Source organism: Cetorhinus maximus, chromosome 11 (assembly GCF_964194155.1).
Source record: "Cetorhinus maximus chromosome 11, sCetMax3.hap1.1, whole genome shotgun sequence".
NCBI lineage: Eukaryota > Metazoa > Chordata > Chondrichthyes > Lamniformes > Cetorhinidae > Cetorhinus > Cetorhinus maximus.
In genome coordinates this window covers 25,035,209-25,050,220 of record NC_135889.1, presented here as the reverse complement: position 1 = coordinate 25,050,220, position 15,012 = coordinate 25,035,209, and the positions used below count along the sequence as shown (strand labels likewise).

The 15,012-nt window shown below is 44.7% G+C and overlaps 1 protein-coding gene across 1 annotated transcript in view; it reads right to left on the bottom strand.

Moving 5' to 3' along the window:
* cps1 (carbamoyl-phosphate synthase 1, mitochondrial) overlaps positions 1 to 15,012 on the bottom strand; it is a 206,628-nt gene that overhangs the window by 55,237 nt on the left and 136,379 nt on the right. The window contains exons 25-26 of the mRNA XM_078551685.1: positions 13,759 to 13,940; positions 515 to 709 (exon numbers count right to left, since the gene is read on the bottom strand). Coding sequence (XP_078407811.1) covers positions 515 to 709; positions 13,759 to 13,940 — 377 coding nt within the window. The remainder of the gene's footprint in view (positions 1 to 514; positions 710 to 13,758; positions 13,941 to 15,012) is intronic.

The following is a 15,012-nucleotide window of genomic DNA, read 5'->3' as shown; positions in this document are numbered from 1 at the left end:
AGATCATGACTCATCTGTACCTTCAATCTATTTATCTAACTTGATTTCGTAACCATTTATGCACTTGCCAGACAAAAATCAATTTCTCGGTCACACAAACATAATCTGGGCTTGAAGGACAGGGCCTTGCTGCCAATATTCTGCCCATTCTGTTTTGCTGCCCACCCTCTTCCAGTGCTGCCCACCTTCCACAAATGTTGCCTGCCCTCTACCAATGCAGGAAATACAGATCACCCACTGTAGAACAGCTTAGAATTTTATAATTATATAATTTCACCTTTTCTATTTATGCAAAACAACTAAATTATTACAGAAAAGACAGATTAAAGCCTTGGGGAGACTACAAAATGTTAACTTGCCTCTTCAAACTTTGACGTATCTGCAATATATTCCCAACAGTTTGTATCTTCAATGCAGCTTTCCAGCAGTCCCAATTTTTCATACACTGAACACACTGATCCTAACCCATCCCTTTATGGCCTTCATTAGGTTTGATTACAATGATGTGCTTTACCAAAGAATTGACAGCCATCCATGGAGCCTGGGAAATTTGGAGCTCATCGAGCACTCCGGAGAAGACTGCACGATCCTCAGCACGGTCAATCTGCATTGGATTGGTGCCCAGAATGTTCACACCATACTTGTACAACGGAACAGCCAGGTTGTTTGGAATCTGTCCACCGACAGAAATAATGGACCCCTTGCAACTCTGAGGAAAGAAAGTTACAATCTGATTACTTAAAGCATCTTATTGTGAATCCAGGCAACTCACTAATCAATACATCTCACCGAGAACCCAATCAACTCACTAATCAGTACATCTGATTGTGAACCCATTCAACTCACTGAGAACCCAGTCAACTCACTAAACAATACATCGGATTGTGAACCCATTCAACTCAGAGAACCCAGTCAACTCACTAAACAATACATCGGATTGTGAACCCATTCAACTCACTGAGAACCCAGTCAACTCACTAAACAATACATCTCACCAAGGACCCAGTCAACTTAATAATCAACACATCTCACCGTGAAACCAGTCAACTCACTGATCAATCGATGTCATTGTGAACCCAGTGAACTCACTAATTGATACATCTCATTGGTAACCCAGTCAACACACTAATAAATCCATCTCATTGTGAACCCAGTCAACTCACGAATCAAGACATCTCACCAAGAACCCAGTCAACTCACGATCTAAAATTGTTGAACTCAATATTCAGTCCAGAAGGCTGTAAAGTGCCTAGTCGGAAGATGAGGTGCTGTTCCTCCAGTTTGCGTTGAGCTTCACTGGAACAATGCAGCAGGCCAAGGATGGACATGTGGGCATGAGAGCAGAGTGGAGTATTGAAATGGCAAGCGACAGGGAGGTCTGGGTCATGCTTGCAGACAGACCGAAGGTGTTCCACAAAGCGGTCACCCAGTCTGCGTTTGGTCTCTCCAATGTAGAGGAAACCGCATTGGGAGCAGCGAATGCAGTAGACTAAATTGAGGGAAGTGCAAGTGAAATGCTGCTTCACTTGAAAGGAGTATTTGGGCCCTTGGACGGTGAGGAGAGGGGAAGTAAAGGGGCAGGTGTTGCACCTTCTGCGGTTGCATGGGAAGGTGCTGTGGGAGGGGGTTGAGGTGTAGGGGGTGATGGAGGAGTGGACCAGGGTGTCCCGGAGGGAATGATCCCTGCAGAATGCCACCAGATGGGGTGAAGGGAAGATGTGTTTGGTGGTGGCATCATGCTGGAGTTGGCGGAAATGGCGGAGGATGATCCTTTGAATCAGGAGGCTGGTGGGGTGATAAGTGAGGACAAGGGGGACCCTATCATGGTTCTGGGAGGAAGAGGAAGGTGTGAGAGCGGATGCGCGTGAGATGGGCCGGACACGGTTGAGGGCCCTGTCAACCATGTTGGGTGGAAAACCTTGGTTAAGGAAGAAGGAAGACATGTCAGAGGAACTGTTTTTGAAAGTGGCATCATCAGAACAGATGCAACGGAGGCAAAGAAACTGAGAGAATGGGATGAAGTCCTTACAGGAAGCGGGGTGTGAGGAGCTGTAGTCGAGGTAGCTGTGGGAGTCGGTAGGCTTGTAATGAATATTGGTTGAAAGTCTATCACCAGAAATTGAGACAGAGAGATCGAGGAAGGGAAGGGAAGTGTCAGAGATGGACCATGTGAAAATGATGGAGTGGTGGAAATTGGAAGCAAAAATTAATAAATTTTTCCAGGTCCAGACGAGAGCATGAAGCAGCACCGAAGCAATCATCAATGTACCGGAGAAAGAGTTGTGGGAGGGGGCCGGAGTTGGACTGGAACAAGGAATGTTCCACATACCCCATAAAGAGACAGGCATAACTGGGGCCCATGTGGGTACCCATAGCCACACCTTTTATTTGGAGGAAGTGAGAGGAGTTTAAGGAGAAATTGTTCGGTGTGAGAACAAGTTCAGCCAGGCGGAGGGGAGCAGTGGTGGATGGGGATTGTTCGGGCCTCTGTTTGAGGAAGAAACGGGCGAAGAAACTGAGAGAATGGGATGGACTCCTACGGATGGAGTCATACGGACTTGAAATGTTAACTGTGTTCCTCTCTGCAGATGCTGTCAGACCTGCTGAGTTTTTCCAGGTATTTTTGTTTTTGTTTTGGATTTCCAGCATCTGCAATTTTTTGCTTTTAACTTAATGATCCATACCTCTCACCAAGAACCCAGTCAACTTACTGATCAATATATCTCACCGAGAACCCAGTCACCTCACTGGTCAATACATCTCACCAAGAACCCAGTCAACTCACTAATCAATCCATCTCATTGTGAACCCAGTCAACTCACTGAGAACCCAGTCAATTCACTAATCAATACATCTCTCCGAAAACCCAGTGAACTCACTAATCAATACATCTCACCGAGAACCCACTCAACTCACTAATCAATACGTCTCACCAAGAATGCAGTTAACTCACCAATCAATTCATCTCACCGGAACCCAGTCAACTCACCAATCAATATATCTCACCAAGCACCCAGTCAACTCACCAATCAATACATCTCACCAAGCACCCAGTCAACTCACCAATCAATACACCTCACCAAGCACCCAGTCAACTCACTATTCGATACATCTCACCGGAACCCAGTCAACTCACCAATCAATACATCCCACCAAGCACCCAGTCAACTCACTATTCAATACATCTCACCGGAACCCAGTCAACTCACCAATCAATACATCTCACCAAGCACCCAGTCAACTCACTATTCAATACATCTCACCGGAACCCAGTCAACTCACCAATCAATACATCTCACCAAGCACCCAGTCAACTCACTATTCAATACATTTCACCGAGAACCCAGTCAACTCACTTATCAACAAATCTCATTGTGAGCCCAGTCAACTCACTGAGAACCCAGTCAACACACTAATCAATACCTCTCACCAAGAACCCAGTGAACTCGCGAATCAATATACCTCACTGAGAACCTGGTCAACCCACTAATCAGTACATCTCGCCGAGAAGCCAGCCAATTCACTAATCAATAATCAGCTTGCACATGAGCAGGGGAGAGAGCTCCTCCTGAGTGAGACACAGCCAGAGTAAGTATGGGTATTAGCAATTTGGTGCACAGTGGGAATTGAACTGGTAAGTCTTTCTCTTAAATTTTTATAAGTTCAGTAGTCTAGTTAAAAGGTTGGTAAGGTAGCTGACTGTGAGACAGTTAACTCTCAATCCACCTGAAGCCTGATGGGGGCCTGAATAGGTGTTGATAACTAATTGAAGCTTAACTAGTGTGAGTCATCTCAGCTCACCTCAGCTCAATTTAAGAAAGGGACTATTAGAAGCACACAATCAGTGTGCTTGCACACCAACAGGGGAAAGAGCTCATCGTGAGTGAGACACAGCCAGAGTGAGTGTGGGTTTTGGCAATTTGGTGCATAGTGGGAATTCGGTGCAGAGGGAAGAGAGGCTCTTTGCTATCCAACTTCTTAAATCTACAGAGAGAGGTCTTGCCCTGCTGCAGCAGTAGAGGCTACAAGGGAGAGGAATGACTAGTAAGTAGTGGGTAAGGTCGGGTAAGTATTTACTACTTTTATCGCTTATAGTTTCAGGTCTTTTTGTGGTTTATAGTTTGTATACTCTGTAGTAAGAGGATCAGGAAAGAAGGGCCCTAGAGTAATTGATTTAAAAGGTTTAATTTAAAGGGATAAGTCATGGCAGGAGAGCTCAAAGCTGTGGAGTGCTCCTCATGCTCCATGTGGGACGCCAGGAACATTTCAGTGCCTGGGACCAGCATGTGTGCAGGAAGTGTGTCCAGCTGCAGCTCCTGGAAGCTTGGGTTTCAGAGCTGGAACAGTGGCTGGGGACACTGTGGAGCATCCGCGAGTCTGAGAACATCGTGGATAGCACGTTTAGAGAGGTGGTCACACCGCAGCTGAAGGGACTTGAGGAAGGAAAGGAATGGGTGACCACCAGGCAGTCCAAGTGAAACAGGCAGGTAGTTAAGGAGTCCCCTGGGATCCCGCTCGCAAATCGGTATTCTATTTTGGAGGCTGATGGAGGCTGGTTCCTCCAGGGAGTGCAGAGAGAGCCAAGCTTCTGGCACCACAAGCAGCCTGTCTGTACAGGAGGGGAGGAAGAGAAATAATAATAGGGGATTCTCTAGTCAGGGGAACAGATAGGCACTACTGTGGCCGTCAACGTGACTCCAGGATGGTTTGTTGCCTCCCTGGTGCCAGGGTCTGGGATGTCACTGAATGGCTGCAGGGCATCCTGAAGGGGGAGGGTGATAAGGCAGAGGTCATGGTACATGCTGGTACCAATGACATAGGTAGAACAAGGGATGAGGACTTGCATCAAGAATTCAGGGAGATAGGCAGTAGACTAAAAAGCAGGACCTATCGGGTTGTAATCTCTGGATTACTCCCAGTGCCACGTGCTACCTAGCACAGAAATAGGAGAATAGCGCAGATGAATACATGGCTTAAGAGTTGGTGCAGGAGGGAGGATTTTAGATTCCTGGATCACTGGGACCGTTTCTGGGGAAGGTGGGACCTGTACAATGGGACGGTCTACATCTGAACCAGAGCGGGACTAACATCCTTGCGGATGGGTTTGCTAGTGCTGTTGGGAGGTGTTTAAACTAATTCAACAGGGGGAGGGGACACAGAATGTTAGCAGAATAGGGACACATCACAATACAGTAAAACAACCAAGTCAGAGGGAGTACAGCTGCATTAAGTTTCAAGGGCTGGATGGCCTCTACTTTAATGCCAGGAGTATTACAGTTAAAACGATGAGTTAAGGGTGAGGATTGACACATGGAATTGTGATATAGTAGCCATCACAGAGACGTGGTTGAGGGAGGGGCAGGATTGGCAGCTCAACATTCTGGGATATAGAATCTTCAGGCGAGACAGGGGAGGGGGTAAAAGAGGAGGAGGAGGTGTTGCATTATTAGTTAAGGAGTCAGTTACTGCAGTAAGGAGAGATGATGTCTTGGAGAGGGCATCAAATGAAGCTTTGTGGGTAGAGCTTAGGAATAAAAAAAGGGGCAGCCACATTGTTAGGTGTTCATTATAGATCCCCAGAGAATCAGCAGGAAATTGAGGAGCAAATTTGTGCACAATTCCCACAGGTGTGTAAAAACAATAACAATTGGGTAATTATATTTGGTAATTTCAACTTCCCAACATTAATTGGGATAGACATAGTGTTAAAGGCTTGGATGGAGTGGATTTCTTGAAATGTGTACAGGAGAACTTTTTAGGTCAATATGTAGAGGGTCCAACAAGGGACGGCGCAGTGCTGGACCTAATTCTGGGGAATGAAGCCGGACAGGTGGCTGAGGTGGTGGTGGGGGAGCATTTTAGTGATAGCGACCACAACATGGTACAGTTTAAGCTGGCTAAAGAAATAGGCAAGTTGCAAAAAGATGTTTTGGATTGGGGGAGAGCTGATTTTAGTAAAATAAGGCAGGATCTTGATGAGCAAATTAGTAGATTCAATCCTGAGAGATAGGATTAACTGTCATGTGGAAAGGCATGGACTAGTCAGGGATGGTCAGCATGCATTTGTTAAAGGAAGGTCTTGACTCACAAATTTGATTGAATTCTTTGAGGAAGTGACAAGAAGGGTTGATGAAGGTAGTGCAGTGGATGTTGTGTACATGGATTTTAGAAAGGCATTTGACAAGGTCCCACATGGCAAACTGGTCAGGAAAGTAAAAGCCCATGGGATTCAGGGTAATGTGGCAAACTGGATAAAAGGTTGGCTTTGTAACAGGAAACAAAGGGTAATGGTTGATGGATGCCCTTGCGAACGGAATGTTGTCTCAAGTGGTGTTCTACAGGGCTCGGTGTTGGGGTCCTTGCTGTTTGTGTTATATATTAACGATTTGGACGTGAACGTGGGGGGCACGATTGGAAAATTTGCACATGACACAAAGATTGGCCGAGTAGTGGATAGTGTAGAGGATAGCCATAATCTCCAAAACAATATAGATGGGTTGGTGGAGTGGGCGGTAAAGTGGCAGATGGATTTTAACATAGAGAAGTGTGAGGTCAGACATTTACGGAGGTCAAACAGTTACAGGGATTACACAATAAATGGGAATATACTAAGAGGGGTAGATGAAGTGAGATCTTGGCGTACAAGTACACAGGTCCCTGAAGGCAGCAGTTCAAGTAGACAAGGTTGTAAAGAAGGCATATGGAATGCTCTCCTTCACTGGCAGAGGTATAGAATATAAAAATAAGGATATAAGGTTGGAATTGTATAAAACACTGATGAGGCCACAACTGGAGTATTGTGTGCAGTTCTGGTCACCACATTACAGGAAGGACGTAATAGCTCTGGAGAGAGTGCAGAGGGGATTTACAAGAATGTTGCCAGGGTTAGAAAAGTGTAGCTACGAGGAGAGATTGGATAGGTTGGGGTTATTTTCCTTAGAACAAAGAAGGCTGAGAGGTGATTTGATTGAGGTGTACAAAATTATGAGGGGAATAGATAGAGTGGGCAGGATAAAATTGTTTCCCTTGATGGAGAATTCTAGAACCAGGGGACATAGATTCAAGATAAGTGACAGAAGGTGTAGGGGGGACATGAGGAAGAACTTTTTTTACGCAGAGGGTAGTGGGTGTCTGGAATTCGCTGCCCAAATTGGTGGTAGAGGCAGAAACTCTAAACTCTTTTAAAAAGTACCTGGATCTGCATCTGAAGTGCTGTAAGTTGCAGGGCTATGGGCCGGGTGCAGGAAGGTGGGATTAGAAAGGGGACCTGGGTGTCCTCAGGCTGGCATGGACAAGATGGGCCGAATGGCCTCCTTCTGTGCTGTAACTTTTCTATGGTTCAACCTTGCCAAGGTAGACTGGGAACAGTTACTCGTGGGGAAATCTACAGAGGAGCAGTGGGGGGTGTTCAAAAAGGAAATGGGGAGGGTACAGGCTCAACATGTTCCCTCTAGGGTGATAGGAAGGAGTAACAAACCCAGAGAACCATGGATGACCAGAGATATTCAGGTTACGATGAGAAGGAAAAAGAGGCTTTTAGCAGGTACAAGGGGAGCAAATCAGCGGAGGCATTAGTGGAGTACAGAAAATACAGGGTGGAGCTTAAGAAAGCAATTAGGAGAGCAAAGAGGGGGTGTGAGAAATCTCTGGCTGGTAAAACCAGGGAAAATCTCAAGATATTCCATAAGTATAACAACGGGAAGAGGATAACCAGGGAAAGAGTAGGGCCCATTAGGGACCAAGGGGGCAATCTATGGGTGGAGCCAGAGGACATCAGTAGAGTGTTGAATGAATACTTCACGTCCGTCTTCACCCAAGAGAATGAGGATGAAGGTATGGAACTCAGGGAGAGAGACTGCGAGGTTCTTGGACAAATTGATATAGGGAGTGACAAGGTATTGGAGGCGTTGACAGGCTTAAAAGTGGACAAATCTCCAGGTCCAGATGATTTGTGTCCCAGACTGCTGAGGGAGGCAAGGGAGGAGATCGCAGGAGCTCTGATCCAAATTTTTAATTCCTCTCTCCTCCCACGGGGGAGGTGCCAGAGGACTGGAGAACAGCTAATGTGGTTCCGCTATTTAAGAAGGGTTGTAGAGATTAGCCAGGGAACTACAGGCCTGTGAGTCTCATGTCAGTGGCAGACAAACTATTGGAGAAAATTCTGAAGGAGAGAATCTATCTCCACTTGGAGAGGCAAGGTTTGATCAGGGATAGTCAGCATGGGCTTTGTCAGAGGGAGGTCATGCCTAACAAATTTGATTGAATTTTTTGAGGAGGTGACCAGGTGTGTAGATGAGGGTAGTGCAGTTAATGTAGTTTATATGGATTTCAGCAAAGCCTTTGACAAGGTCCCACAAGGGAGACTTGTAAAGAAGGCGAATGCACATGGGATACAGGGTAATTTGATAAGGTGGATTCAAAATTGGCTTAGTTACAGGAGACAGAGAGGGTGATGATAGAAGGATGCTTTAGTGACTGGAAGCCAGTGTCCAGTGGCATACCACAGGGATCTGTGCTCGGTCCCCTATTATTTGTCATTTATATAAATGACATAGATGACTATGTGGGGGGTAGGATTAGTAAGTTTGCAGACGACACAAAGATTGGCCGGGTGGTTAACAGTGAGGTTGAGTGTCTTAGGCTACAGGAAGATATAGACGGGATGGTCAAATGGGCAGATAAGTGGCAGATGGAATTTGACCTTGAAAAGTGTGAGGTGATACATTATGGTAGGAGTAATTTGACAAGGAAGTATTCAATGAACAGCATGGCACTAGGAAGTTCCGAGGAACAAAGGGACCTTGGCGTGTGTGTCCATAGATCTCTGAGGGCGGAGGGGCATGTTAGTGGGGTGGTGAAAAAGGCATAAGGGACGTTTGCCTTTATCAATCGAGGCATAGATTACAAGAGTAGGGAGGTCATGTTGGAGTTGTATAGAACCTTGGTGAGGCCACAACTGGAGTACTATGTGCAGTTCTGGTCGCCACATTATAGGAAGGATGTGATTGTACTGGAGTGGGTGCAGAGGAAATTCACCAGGATGTTGCCTAGGATGAAACATTTAAGTTATGAAGAGAGGTTGGATAGAATTGGGTTGTTTTCCAAGATTATGAGGGGCATGGACAGGCTGGATAGGGAGCAGCTGTTCCCCTTAGTTGAAGGGTCAGTCACGAGGGGACATAAATTCAAGGTGAGGGGCAGGAGGTTTAGGGGGGATGTGAGGAACAACTTTTTTACCCAGAAGGTGGTGACGGTCTGGAATGCGCTGCCTGGGAGGGTGGTGGAGACGGGTTGCCTCACATTCTTTAAAAAGTACCTGGGTGAGCACTTGGCACGTCACAACATTCAAGGCTATGGGCCAAGTGCTGGTAAATGGCATTAGGTAATAGGTCAGGTGTTTCTCACGTGTCGGTGCAGACTCGATAGGCCGAAGGGTCTCTTCTGCGCTCTGTGATTCTGTGAAACATCTCCCCGAGAACCTGATCAATCCATCTCATTTTGAACCAAATCAACTCACTAATCAATACCTCCAACCGAGAACCCAGTCAACTCACTAATCAATAAACCTCATCAAGGACCCGATCAACTCATTAATCAATGCATCTCACCGAGATCCCAGTCAACTCACTAGTCAATACATCTCACCGAGAACCCAGTGAACTCACTAATCAATACCTCTCACCGAGAACCCAGTGAACTCACTAATCAGTACATCTCACCGAGAAGCCAGTCAATCCACTAATCAATACATCTCACTGAGAACCCAGTCAACTCACTAATCTATACATCTCATTGTGAACCCAGTCAAGTCACTGAGAACCCAGTCAACACACTAATCAATACCTCTCACCGAGAACCCAGTGAACTCACTAATCAGTACATCTCACCGAGAAGCCAGTCAATCCACTAATCAATACATCTCACTGAGAACCCAGTCAACTCACTAATCTATACACCTCATTGTGAACCCAGTCAACTCACTAATCAACAGATCTCACTGAACTCTCAACCCACCAATTTTGCTCTCCAAATCTAATCCAGTCTGTAAATATCAGAAACTGGAAAGTACTGTGTAAGCAGGCCTAGTTCTTTCTTTCTTGCTATTTAGACAGCGTAAACTCACTCTCAGCTGTAGGAGCTGCGTAGTTAATTTGCTAACTGGTTGAATCTGGTTACTGTAACCCCACTTCAGTTTATGATCAATTCATGGTTCTTTAATGCAGCCAAGGTAAATACGTTCAGCTGAGAAAATGAGTACAGGCTTGGAATTTAATGAGTGGGGGAGTTTGGTCAATGGGGGCGGGAGGGAGGAGGTGTTCGTTTCCTTTTTCTACCCTTCTCACCCTGTAGGAATTGGTTCTTACTCTACTACATGGAAAGGAAGTAAGTGTTTGGTGATTATCTGGTAAGTGGGTATGTTCTTGTCTACCCCTAAGGTTTAAAATAATGCAACAAATTGGTGGGAAAGTGAATAAGATATATAAAGAAGCAACATAAATAAGTGCATAATATAATTAAGTAGTTATTTAAAACACATTATGGATGGCAGGAGAGGTGATGTGTCAAGGCTGCAGCATGTGGCATCTCCTGGATAACATTGTGATCCAAGGCAAACATGTCTGCAAGTGTTTGTGGCTTGAGAAAATACAGCTCAGGGTTATTGAGCTGCAGTCTGAGCTGCAGACTCTGCAACACATCAGGGAAGGGGAAAGTTACCTGGATGCTTTGTACCTGGAGGCAGTCACTTAGGATAAGGTCTTCTGATTTGGTCAGTGGTCAGGAACATAAGGGTGTAACTGTGAGTGAGGCAGGTAAGGGGATCCAGAGGACAGGAGTGCAGGAAAGTAAGCCTCTGCAATTGTCCAATAGGTTTGTGGTTCCCTCAGTTTGTTTGGATGGGAGTGGGGTCTGCAGGGTGGATGAACAAACTGACCATGGCACCATGGTACAGGAAGTCATTCAAGTGGGGGGAGCAAAAAGGAATATAGTGGTAGTAGCGGACAGTATAGTGAGGGGGATTGACAGTGTTCTCTACAGCAAAGAGCAAAAGTCCAGGCGGCTGCCCAGTGCCAGGGTTCGGGACATATGCTCAGGACTGGAGAGAAACTTGCAGTGGGAGGGGGAGAATCCAGTTGTTGTGGTCCACATGGGTACCAATGACACAGGTAGAACTAGGAAAGAGGTCCTGCGTCGAAAGTAAATTGAAAATTAAAATTAAATTAAATTGAACTCTGAGGTTTTGCTTTTCAATTTAGAGTTCAATTTAATTTAATTTTAATTTTCAATTTACTTTCGACGCAGGACCTCTTAATCTTTAACCTCTTAACCTTTATAATCTCTGGATTATTACCTGAGCTGCATGCAAATTGGCATAGGAAACATAAAATTAGAGAGATTAACACGTGGCTCAAAGACTGGTGTGGGGGAAGTGGGTTCTGGTTTGTGGGGAACTGGCACCAGTACTGGGGAAAGTGGGGTTTGTACCATTGGGATGGTCTACACCTGAACCGTGCTGGGACCTGTGTCCTTGTGAGACACATAACTAGGAAAGTAGAAAGAGTTTCAAACTAAATAGTGGGGGCAAGGGATCAAATGTGGAAAGATATGGTAAATCAAACAGGTGAGATGAGGTAAGAGAGGAAAACAGTATTATGGGAAATGAGGGTCGGAGAAGGGCAAGGAGGCACTGAGAGTAAAAAACATAAGAATGCACAAAGAATCAAGACTAGTTGTTGCAAAGATACCACAGCACAGGGTTAGACACAGAGTAAAGCTCCCTCTACACTGTCTCCATCAAACACTCCCAGTGCATGTACAGCACAGGGTTAGATACATGGTAAAGCTCCCTCTGGTACACTATGGGGGATTTTGATTAAAATCTCTTTTTGCTGTTTTCAGGGTGAAGTTGGTTTAATTTTCTGTAAAATCCACTCACATAACAAAAGGATTTGAATGCGAGTAGCATTCGTAACAAAGTAAACAAATTGATAGTGCACATTGAAGTAAATGAATGTGATCTGATAGCTATTATGAAGACTTGGCTCCAGGATGGCAAGGATTGGGTTCTGACTGGGATACTAGACTAGAGGATAGATCAATAGAGAAGCAGTGGCAGACATTTAAGGGGATATTTCAGAATTCTCAGAATAAATATATCCCTACTACAAAGAAAAATTGTAAAGGGAAGACCCACCATCCATGGCTAACTGAAGTAGTCAAAGCATCAAACTTAAGAAAAAAGCATGTAACTGTGCGAAGATGAGTGGCAGGTCAGATGATTGGTCAGAATATAAAGAACAGCAGAGAGTGACTAAAAGGTTAATCATGAGAAAGAAATTAAGAGTATGAGGGGAAGCTAACTAGAATGTAAAAATGGGTAGCAAGAGTTTCTACAGGTATTTAAACAAGAAAAGAGTAGATAAAGTGAGTGTTGGTCCTCAACTGACTGGCAGAAAAGAGAGTATGCATAAATGGGTCTTTCTCTGATTGGCAGAATGCGATGAGTAGAGTCCAACAGGGGTCTGTGCTGGGGCCTCAACTTTTTACAATTTACATCAATGACGTAGATGAGGGGAGCGAAGGCATGGTAGCTAAATTTGCAGACGACACAAAGGCGGGTAGGAAAGTATCTTGTGGAGAGGACATAAGGAAGTTGCAGACTAAGTTGAATGGGTGGGCAAAAATTTGGCAGATGGAGTATAATGTGGGAAAATGTGAAGTTGTTCACTTTAGCAAGAAGGATGAAAAGGCAGAGTATTACTTAAACAGATAATGACTGCAGAATTCCCGGGTGCAGAGGAATCTAGCTATTCTCGAGTCATAAAAAGTTAGCATGCAGGTAGGGCATGTAATCAAGAAAGTTAATGGAATGCTATCCATTATTACGAGAGGAATTGAACATAAAAGTAAGGATGTTATGCTTCAGTTATACAGGGCATCGGTGAGACCATATCTCAAATACTGTGTGCAGTTTTGGTCTCCTTATTTAATGAAGGATGTAATGCGTTGGAGGTGGTTCAGAGGAGGTTTACTAGAATGAATGAGCAGGCTGTCCTGTGAGGATAGGTTGGATAGGCTGGACTTGTTTCCACTGGAGTTTAGAAGAATGAAGGGCGATTTGATTGAAGTATACAAGATCCTGAACGGTCTTGACAAGGCAGACATGGAAAGGATGTTTCCTCTTGTGGGTGAGTCCAGAGCTAGGGGACACTGTTTTAAAATTAGGGGTCGCCCTTTTAAGACAGGGATGAGGAGCACTTTTTTCTCTCAGAGGGTTGTGCGACTTTGGAACACTCTGCCTCAGAAGGCGGTGGAGGTGGGGTCATTGAATATTTTTAAGGCAGAGGTAGGCAGATCCTTGTTAGGCAAGGGAATCAAAGGTTATTGGGGGTAGATGGGAATGTGGAACTTGAAACACAAACAGATCAGCCATGATCTTATTGAATGGCAGAGCAGGTTCGAGAGGCTGAATGGCCTACTTCTGCTGCTACTTCATAAGTTCGCATGTTCATAGCACATCTCACTGAAAACCCAGTTAACCACTAATCAATACATTTCACTTGGAAGCCAGTCAACCTTTAATAATTATTGAAGAACGCTAATTATTTTTCATTACTTCAAGAATAAATCAAATTCTAAGAATTTCTGATTGTCTAAATGGACTGTTCGACAACACCAGTAGACAGGCAGAAACATAAGGGCTAGGGTAGGTCATGCACTAATGTGGAAGACCAAGAAAGAACAGAGTTGCTGTCTCACCTCCTGTTCGTAGATGTCCAAGATCCTTTCTAGCGAGAGCTCCTCAAAGTAAAGCCTGTCACACTCATCAAAATCTGTGCTCACAGTCTCTGGGTTATGGTTTACTACCACCGTCTTCTTCCCAAGCTGCCTCAGGGTTCGGATGCTGGAGACAGCACACCAATCAAACTCCACACTGCTACCTGCAGACACAAGATTCGGATCTGAAATATAAGTCACTGCATGTAGCATATTAAGAATCGCATTATGTACTTTGCCCACTTAAACCTACTATACACATGTACCAGTAGAGGGAGTCTGCAAAGGGAATAAAGGAATCCAATGTTTGAATAGCATGTGAAGCAGTCCTGCTCCTGAATGCTTCTGAATCTTAAATGTTTCTTCTCAAGAACTTTGCAATAGTAATGAAGATGGTGAAAATTTGAAGCATTGCTTTCAGGTATGTAACTTTTGGAAGGTGTCCACTTTCTGAAGACAGCACTTAAAGTTGGGGATTTAGGGAACACTTTGAGGCTGTAGCCTGTTAGACACACACGAGGCACTCTAGCCCAAGATTAGCAACAGGGTGCTTTGCACGATGTTCACACACACACACACACACACTGATCTCACAAAAATAATCATCCAATTGGAAAAAAAAATTAATCTTGGATCATCTCAGAGTCGTTTTTCTTTGAAAGACACATGACCCCCAGATCGTTGATTGCTGGCCAAGATAACATTGGATTCCTTTATTCCCTATCACTGCACTGCTGGCCAAGATAACATTGTCTATATCCAATCTACCACCTTTTGATGTGTACTCAGAGCCAGCACTGTATTCCCACGACTCTGATGTTTTGAAAGCGCAATGGTAGGTTTTGCAATCCGACGTACTAAACAAGAAGCAAATGAGACAATTCATTAATATTAAACACCATGGAGGCAAGTCCAACCAAATGTGACTTCAGTGATGTCAAACGAGATATCAAAACACAAATAATTGAAGGTTGTCTCTCCAGTCATAACTGAAAAGCACTTGAGAAAGACAGAAAAGCCGTTAGAGCTCCTGGAGTTAGCAATATCACTATCGTTTTCAGAGTTCAGAGCTACTGAACTTGAGGCTGCCAACAGTAACTACCACACTCCTCCTGTGAACACTCTTCAGCACTTATGTGCCAGGAAATCACCTGCAAAGCAACTACAGCAGTCTCACAAACAAGCTGTAACCTGTCCAAACAATGTTTCCACTGTGGTGGTGCTTATCTATGCTGG